This window comes from Mesitornis unicolor, unplaced genomic scaffold, assembly GCF_000695765.1.
Source record: "Mesitornis unicolor isolate BGI_N332 unplaced genomic scaffold, ASM69576v1 scaffold6408, whole genome shotgun sequence".
NCBI lineage: Eukaryota > Metazoa > Chordata > Aves > Mesitornithiformes > Mesitornithidae > Mesitornis > Mesitornis unicolor.
In genome coordinates, this window is record NW_010203742.1 from 17,301 (window position 1) to 26,703 (window position 9,403).

The following is a 9,403-nucleotide window of genomic DNA, read 5'->3' on the forward strand; positions in this document are numbered from 1 at the left end:
ACAGCCGCAGATGCTGAGGATCCCACAGTGGTGTTCTGGGGGAAGGAGCTGAGGATGGGTCCGGGCAGGGTGACCACCACCGGGGAGGGCTGGATCACCACGGTGGAGTCCTGGCACTGCCGGACACAGGGCTCGTTGCAGCTGTTGGCCAGCGGGGTTGGACCACAGGAGGTTGGAAGACACCGCTCATAGCAGGACATGGCTGTGGGCTGGAGATAAGTCTGGAATACAGGAGCAAAAGTGAATGCAATGTAGGAGTCATATTGCACTTACATTTACCTAGCTCAGGTATCATGACAGCAGGAGCTTTCCAGGGATCCTTTTAGGAGTTGAATGAGGAGTGAGCTGAGAATGAGAATTAATTCTTAAAAATGCTACAAGAAGACGGAGGCTGAAATAATTCTCTCTCAGTTGTCGGTGATCCAGTCGAAGAGCTGGCAGCAGAACAGAAGGACACATACCTGTATCATCACTTTAATTTCAGTATTTTGATTTGCTGTATGTCTGGAAAGGCACTACTGAGATCCAGCTCCAGGTATTCACAGCATTGTGTACGTACTAATTATGAGTATTACCCAACCACAAATGTTCTTATGGATAGAGTTCAACAGACAGCTGCAAAATGAAATGAAGACTTCTTTTCCAGGTTCCAACTTCGCCTACGCAGCACAGATTTCAATATATTTAAGTGTACTTGGAGTTGAGATCTTTTCCAGACAACTTGTGACATCCATGAGAAAGCCAGAAGTTCTCTGCATACTCCAATAAACACAAAAATTGCTGTTTCCTAAGCCTACCTCAGCCTGTTGGCTGCTCAGCTCTCCTCTATTTTTGCTGTTCGTTCCCCTTGTCCTCACAGTCCCTGAAATAATTTCTCCAAACTTACACCCCATAACATAATCCCCAAACTCGACAACTAACAACATTTTAATAAGGAAGAGTTCTCCCCCCACTCCACCTCAGCCAATGCAGCAACCAGCAGAATACTGTGGAGAAAAAGGAACAGCAAGCGAATCGTTATGAAGGCAAGAATTCAGCAAATAATAGGAAAAAAAGAAGCACATTCAAACTAACCTTGTTCACAAAAGAGGGAGAAGGTAAGAGAAGTGGTAGGAAGGACCTTGAGTTGAGTCTGCTTTTATAGAGCATCTCGGATGGCCTGAGGACCACAGACATCCTTTGTGCATGAAATTTTTAACCAGCGAGTATGACCTGAATGCAAAATGCTTCCAACTGGTTAAATGTCTTTTCCTGCCTCTTTATTACTCTGTTTTCATGTCCTTATCTTCTGACACACGTATTCTGCCATGCGAGTTTGTCTCATCTCCTGATATTATGGACCAAATTTATTCCAGTGCCACCTTTCAGTCACAACAAAACTTATGCTTCAGTGTGTCTTTCATTTCAGTCATAAGGAAAGATAAGAACAACGTCTACAATACATAATTCAGCATTTAAAGAAAAATATCGACCTTGTACCAATTTTTCAGTTGCTTTTCATATTTCAATAATATCAACTAAAGTGACCCATCTACAATCTTAACTATTTCCTGTCCTTTACAGACCTAAGCAATGATACCAACCCATAAACATGGAAACATGGACATTTCGAAACCCAAATTCTTCTGTAGCATCAGGTACTCACTGGTAACCTGGAGAATTTATTTTCCTATAAAACAGATGAGAATATCTGCAGAAGTTTTCAAAGCTTCATTCTATTAATAAAAAAGCTTCTATTTGGCATAATACCTCATGTTTCAAAAACAAAGCCATCAGAGATCACTGCGGTGTTTTCAAAAAGACTCCTGCAGTGTCTGCTGACCGTGGCTCCACTCCAGACTGGTCCAATTGGCTCAGAAAACTCATCCAAGAGGCTTGAAGCTCTCCTTGGAGAAGTTTTTTAAGCTGGTGACCAAGTTAAGTGGCATTTGTTCTCAAGTGGGTCAGGCACACAAAGAGCTTTAGTAAATGTCCTGGATGCAATCTTAGATTGTGCTCCTGAGACACTCACAAGCTACCAAATTGCAGAGGAGCTGAAAAAAATGTCTTTGTTGGGCTGGGCTTGGAGTAATTTCATATCTACACAAGTAGAGTCACTGTGAAAGTACCAGAAATTACAAGTACCCATAAATTGTAAAGATGAAAGAAATTTTAATGGGTAAAGTGTACTTCTCATGCAATGCCAGGGTGGACCTAGACTGGAAAATAAAGCCAAAACCATTATCAAGAAAAGGTTCCACCTGCAAAAATATATGTGGGAACTAATTCATGCAAAGAAAGGGTGCCTCGATAGTCTCATGAGTCTGGAAACATCCACATGTACAGTTATTGCACCCATTTCTCCGGTCTTAATGTACAAAGGGGTCATGCCTTTCAAATTGATGTTCACATTCTTCAGGAACCATCTCTTTGATGATACATTTAATAAAGGCTCCAACACCCTGCACAAACACTCCACGATGCCGCTTTGTCTGGAGACGGCCACTTCCAGGACACTGCTTGCTTTTTTCTTTCATATCTCCAAGCTTTTCCATTCACAACAAGCACCACTAATGTATATTTTAGGACACGCTGTTACGGACATGGGCCACTTACCCAGACATTTCATTCTCCTGAAATTAATCTCTGCACTCTTGATGCCACTTGGCCGTTTGCATCACAGAAAGACACCTTCCTGCCACCAAGAACAGAGCCATTCTTTGATGTACATCAGAGGGCAACCAGTGATTCCTTACAGATCTGAAGGAATAACTAATTACTTCAGTCACACTAGTTCTGGCAATAGGGCACCATATCCTTTTGTCTGCATTCCAGCCCCTTCAATTAATTTTTTTAGGAAATACACTCATGGTACCAATTTTTAAGCAGAGACTTCGCTTAGTCTAGTGCCCATGGATTTACCATCTTTCGTACTTTGCTTTTGCTGCCTCAAGCCAGTCTAAAATAGCTTCTTTCTAAGCTATTTTTCCCCCTAATTTTCTAACTTTACAAGTAAGTAATCCTTCAGTAAAGAAAACTTAGAACAGAAGTGTTAAACATTGGAAAAACTAAATCTACATCTACTGTGTGGCCATTTGGACTAGCTCCAGCACTGAACCTGAAAGCCAGGTATCTTCCCTCTGTCTCCTCCACTATTGCTCCCTCAGCACTACTGTATCTTAATTTTCAGATAGATTTTAGTGGGCTCTAAAGAAGAAAACCCTGCATGACATAGAGAGTCATCAGAAATTACACAACCCTCATTCTTCTTGCTTTCCTGGGCTATGCCCTGCCAGACCCCACGTAGCTCCAGTGGGAGAGCAAAGGAGTTTATGCAATTAAAAACTTGGATAAATGTCTCAAAGCTTATGAACCTACAGGCAAGGGTATACTTTATTATTCTTTGCTGTCTCTTAGTTGCACAGTGTGCTGAGTTTTAATGTCTTGGAGAAAATTCCTAGTAACAGCATTAAAGCTAAATGGTTCTGAAGGGAAATACCTATGACCATTTGTAGAGTTCTTCACCAGTAATTTTTCCCCTATATTATGAGAGTTCTTGTGTTGATTAACTAAGGAATAAGATCTATCAGAATTTGTATGAGGCTTGAAAGAGAGGGCATCTAAGCCCATCATAAACATTTATTAGTGAAACAATCGTATAAAGAGTCTTATTACTCCAATGAGATTTGAACACTCACTTCACCTTTGAAGCCTTGAGTCAAGCTCGCTCCAAGTGTGACAGGTTTAAAGACTCAGTCTAGTAGTGTTCAAGCTAACCAAAAATACAAACCCCAAAACTGCTTCCAAAGAATCTTAATACGCACTTTTAAATACTCAGAGTTCCAAAGATGCCAAAAACATGATAAATTTAGAAAGCCCCCAACCTGAAATATCACAATTTTACTTTTACACACAATGGTGGAAAAAATATTGGAAGAAGATAACAAGACAAATATATATGTGAACTTGTTCAGTGCTTCATAAGAGTGTAAAAAAAGTAGAAATCAAAGTAGAATTCATTTTTATCATATTGACTGTGGTGCCTGTTCAATTCGCATTTTCTACTGGGAAAGTATTCTGCATGGGTTTTCCATATAATGACACATTCCACCCCAAGGGGATGTGAAAAGGAGAAGGAAACCACACTGAAACTCAAAATCAGATGCAACATCAGTTTAATGCTAAAAAGTCAAGTAGCATTCTGCAAAACAAAGGCAATACAGGTATTTATATAAGGGAAAGACGCCATTTAAACCATTCCAACTGAAAGACAGCAAGCAAGACTCCAATTTTCCTTAATTTCTGAATAAAACCTGTCCAATGATCATTTAAAAGTACAGAATTATACTAAGACAAAGTGAAATTCAAAATCACAAATACAAAGAAAGACATCAAAAGAAGGAATTTCAACAAGAAGACATCATTTGGCCGCGTCTCCAGACAGCGTCTTATTCCCTCCCTCCCTCCTTTAAATGAGGGCACAAGGCTGCTCAACCCATCTGGAAACCATGACCAGCAGCTCTGTCCTCAGTCCAGTCCTTGGCTTTGGGCTTCCTGGTCCATCACTCACTGGACATCCAGCCCAGCTTACCAGGGCAGGCACCTCCTGCCGCAGTAGCGGCCACCAAGCCCAGAGATGCCAGACAGGCTAAAGCCACCAGAGTTGATGGGCACTCCATCCTCACTCAGGATGCTGCCAACAGCAGCGGAGGTGGTGGATCCAACGGCGGTGTTCTGGGGGAAGGAGCTGAGGATGGGTCCGGGCAGGGTGACCACCACGGGAGAGGGCTGGATGACCACGCGGGAGTCCTGGCACTGCCTGACACAGGGCTCGTTGCAGCTGTTGGCCAGTGGGGTTGGGCCACAGGGACGGCACAGGTCGTAGCAGGACATGGCTGTGGGATGAAGGTGTACCTGGGAGAGAGGGCAGGGAAAGCACAGGCAGCAAAGAGTGAGAGGCACAGCCTGACAGCCTGCTCAGCAAGAGAAAGAGCATAGGCTGGAGAGCATGGACAACTTGACTAGGGAGGAAGAGAGACTGAAGAGCTGCAGTCCCCAAGGAGGAACCTACAAAGAAGTCCAAGATTTTCTCCCACCTCCCCCAGTGGAGAATAAGGAGCACAGAGACGCTGGGAGCAGGATCAAGGAGCAAGGCTCTCAGCAAAAGATACACCAAGGCAAAAAACCAGTCAAGGGCAAAAGAAAAAGAGAATGAGAGAAAGAGAAGAGTGAGGCAAAGGCAGCTGCAGCTCACCTTGTTCACCGAGGAGAAGGCAAGAGAAGTGGATGAGGGAGCCTGCACTGGGACTGGCTTTTATATAGGTCCAGACCGCCTCAGGCCCAGAGGCACCCTTTGTGCATGTAATGTGTTTACCAACACGCTCATCTTCCATGCAAAATATCCAATTAAAGAAATGGGGACAGTGCTTATGTTCCCTGCAACACTGCCTTTTCATTTCTCTATACATAACACACCCATTCAGCCTCACAGACTCCTTTCAAGTGATGGTATTAGAGGCCAAAATATTTCCGGGGGGAATGACACAGAAGTTAAAGAAAAATAACCCCATTGCACAGTGCCTGAGCATCAAAAATGCAGACAGTAGACAGGTGCAGCCCAGAGTCCAACACAGCCACCAGGCTCATGGTGATGAAGCAGGACTGACATCAAGCAGGGCAGTCACTCCACATTTGGGAAGCCAATCCAGTGATGGAAACCAGCGTCAGCAGAGCCCACTGATTGGTGACCAGGGCCTTAATGACCAGACAGAGCCAAGGAGAGGCTGGGAAATCAGTGAGCAACTCAGGGTCCAGATCAAGGGGGCTCATCATCAGCATTTAAGCAAATATGGAAAAGAACAGGGGACTTCTGCGCCAACCACCAAGCTCATGAAACAGCTAAAGCCTCGGGACAGAGCTTAAATAGAGCCCTGGGTCAAAGGGAAGAGGGAGGAGTGAGAGGTGAGGCTCAGGTGAGGCTCATTGGGTTGTTTGGCCTGTTGTTACTGCGCTCGGGCCACAGATGTGCAAGAAGATGAGCTATGCACCTGGGACACAGGACACCACCTCCACCTATCATGACAATAGGGGAGAAGGAATTCTTCCTTCAGGAAATGAAGCTTAATCTAATTTTATATGTGCAAAATCCACCTTTTCTTCTAAGGTTCCTTTCAGTCACATCCCTGCCCCAGAAAATCCACAGGTGGAGCCTCCTATCAGACCTTGATACTCCCACAGGCAGTGCCTATGACAAGGGTCTGCTCAAAGGCTCCCATGCCCTACTGCTCCCTGCCCTCTCTAATCACATGCTGCAGATGCTGTCTGCCCTCCCTGCTCTGATCTTCCCACCCCAACTCACTTCTGCTGTCAGCTCAGCATGGCTCACGGATGTTGATGGAGAGTTCATTTCCTGAGGGCCTTCCTGCACAGCAGGGCACAGGGGGGTTGCCGACGGCAGCTCCCTTTAAGTGAAGACAGAGCTTTAGCTCTGGGGAAGAGCAATGTAGGAACATCCACAGAGTATGGGACAGCACAGGAGATGCTCCTCGCTATACCTGAAGCACGACTGGGGGGCACAGGGCAAACCATCAACTGTGGAGGATAAGAGCATGTGGAGGACGAGAGAGGCAGCTTGTCCTCTCCTGCATCCTCTGTGGCAGGAGCAACTACCACATCCCGGTGGACTTTACCACACCAACTACATGCCAGGTACACACACAAGCAAAGTCACTTCCCTCCCTGATGATGATGGTCTTGCTGTTGAGGGCAGAAGGGCAGGAAGACACAATGGCTGTCACCTGGAGGGTTCTTTCCTTCCCTCCTCTGGTGTGCAAGGGCCAGAGAAGGAAGTGCTAAATGCCCTCAATTTGGTGTTGTGGGCTACAGGTCATGCAAACTACCAAGCAATGACTGTGCATCTCTGCCAACAGTGCCAAATACTTCAGAAAGGGGCCTGAGGGGATCAGAGGGATGGTCTGCAGGCAGAAGTGAAGGGATAGGAATCCTTGAGTATTTGTCACACACCACAAACCATTGGAGCAATGGAAATCATCACAGGGTTTGGTGAGAGGCATAAGTCTGGTGTTTAGGACAAAGGGATATGGATGACTTTCAGAAGGCTGTATCCCATGTAAAGAAGAGTAAACACCCAGGTGACTATTTCTATGGGACTCAAATATCCCAAATCCCCCAAAAAAGCACAGGTGAACTACATCCTTTGAGCCATGCCTTCCTCCTGTAAAGCATCTCCTTTTACCTTGGACAGTTTGCCTGGGCATCCCATGAGGGAAGGAACACGAGAAAACTCAAGATGCAATGCAGAATAAACTTTAATGAGTCAATAGTGAGAAACAAAGCAGTGCATGGTGGAAGGGACCTGGCCCAGGCCGCTACAAGGGCACCTGGCAGACAGGCACCTCGTCACAGCAGTGGGATACCGTCTTCCTCAGGCACAAGTGAGGACACGGTGATGAGAAAGGGTCCTCTCAACTTGCTTCAGGATGACCCCATGGCACAGGAGAGAAGGAGACAACAATGACTCGTGATGTGCAGAAGAAAGCAGGAGAAGCAGAAGACATCACTCTGTCCTCAGTCCAGTCCTTGGCTTTGGGCTTCCTGGTCAATCACTCACTGGACATCCAGCCCAGCTTAGCAGGGCGGGCACCTCCTGCCGCAGTAGCGGCCACCAAGCCCAGAGATGCCAGACAGGCTAAAGCCACCGGAGTTGATGGGCACTCCATCCTCACTCAGGATGCTGCCAACAGCAGCAGAGGTGGTGGATCCAACGGCGGTGTTCTGGGGGAAGGAGCTGAGGATGGGTCCGGGCAGGGTGACCACCACGGGAGAGGGCTGGATGACCACGCGGGAGTCCTGGCACTGCCTGACACAGGGCTCGTTGCAGCTGTTGGCCAGCGGGGTTGGGCCACAGGGACGGCACAGGTCGTAGCAGGACATGGCTGTGGGATGAAGGTGTACCTGGGAGAGAGGGCAGGGAAAGCACAGGCAGCAAAGAGTGAGAGGCACAGCCTTACAGCCTGCTCAGTAAGAGCAAAGGCACAGGCTGGGGAAATGGAACGGGCTACATGGGGAGAGAGAATTAGGAGTCCCATCCCCATGGTTTCCCTGTAAAGACAGCCCAGAAATTCCTCCCCCCTCCCCCAAGAGTGGCTAGGAGCACAGATCTGCTGGGAACAGGATCAAGGAGTGAGGCTCTCAGCAAAGAAAAGACACAGTTGAGCCCAAAAAAGGCAAAGAGACCACAGAAAGAGAAGAGTGAGGCAAAGGCTTCTGCAGCTCACCTTGTTCAGCAAGGAGGAGAAGGCAAGAGAAGTGGATGAGGGAGCCTGCACTGGGACTGGCTTTTATACTGGTCCAGACAGCCCCACGCCCAGAGGCACCCTTTACGCACACAGTATATTTACCAACACGCTCATCTTCCATGCAAAATGTCCGATTAAAGAAATTAGGACGCTGCTTATGTTTCCTGCAACTCTGCCTTTTCATTTCCCTGCTCATGACATGCCCATTCAGCCATGCAGACTCATTTCAAGTGATGGTATTAGAGGCCAAAATGTTTCCAGGGGAACGACACGTCAGCATAGGCCAATGGTGCAGTCAGTGGTGAGGAGTGTCCCACCTCACCAGGTGATGACATTCCCTTTCCCTCAAGGCCTCCCTCTAAAATGTTTCCTGATGCACAGGGCACGTCTCCTCACAACCCCAAGGGCTCAACCTGGACATTCACATGCAAGGGTCAGCACCATCAGTCCCTCTCTCTCATCTGTGCTCACTCACACTCTATGAGTCATCACCTTTCTAGGCAGGGCATCTTTGCTCTTGGCTTTCAGACTCTCCGAGACTGAGCTTTGCTCTCAGTAGATGTTTTCTGCATCCTTAAGTGTTCTGTGATTCTATATCTTGGTTTACCAGTTTTCTTCTCTCCTTCATCCCCACCAACCTTAAGCAGTAGTCTGCCAGTGGTGATGAAAAAAGGCTATTTCTCTCCCAGCATTGTTTGTTGGAGACCTTAGGCAAAGTTGGAGGAACCTCTGTGACCAAGGCACATGCTTAACAATGAATACACAGCTGTCTTCCTGCCCATGACTTTGCCACAATATTTGCTTTGGCCATCCACATTGATGGCACCTCAGGCAAAACCTAACACTTGGCAGGATTTGCACAGGACACCCAACACTGCTCAGCAGCAAGCAGGGTCAACGAGTCTTTGCCAGGACAGTCGGAGGAGCACAGCACAAGAGGTACCTCCTGCTGTACCTGAAGTATAGCCAAGGAGGACCAAAGTATTGCCTGTGGAGGACAAGTGCATGGGAAGAAGGGACTGAGGACAGAGCTGGAGGCATACCACTTCTTTACCCTCTATAGCTTGAGGCATTGTATGAGGTACAAACAGTCATTGTTTGGGACG

The 9,403-nt window shown here is 46.8% G+C and overlaps 2 protein-coding genes across 2 annotated transcripts; both read right to left on the bottom strand.

The window, feature by feature from the left end:
- Positions 1–4,566: 4,566 nt before the first annotated feature.
- Positions 4,567–4,872, bottom strand: LOC104545627 (feather beta keratin-like). Its single transcript, XM_010190814.1, has one exon. The coding sequence runs from the start codon at positions 4,870–4,872 to the stop codon at positions 4,567–4,569; it is 306 nt and encodes a 101-aa protein (XP_010189116.1).
- A 2,754-nt stretch (positions 4,873–7,626) lies between these two features.
- LOC104545628 (feather beta keratin) lies at positions 7,627–7,932 on the bottom strand. Its single transcript, XM_010190815.1, has one exon. It carries the CDS (start codon positions 7,930–7,932, stop codon positions 7,627–7,629), a length of 306 nt encoding a protein of 101 aa, XP_010189117.1.
- Positions 7,933–9,403: the final 1,471 nt, after the last annotated feature.

Coding starts and splice junctions, on each gene's coding strand:
- LOC104545627 (XM_010190814.1), bottom strand. CDS start 4,872: ATGTCCTGCTACGACCTGTGCCGTCCCTGTGGCCCAACCCCACTGGCC.
- LOC104545628 (XM_010190815.1), bottom strand. CDS start 7,932: ATGTCCTGCTACGACCTGTGCCGTCCCTGTGGCCCAACCCCGCTGGCC.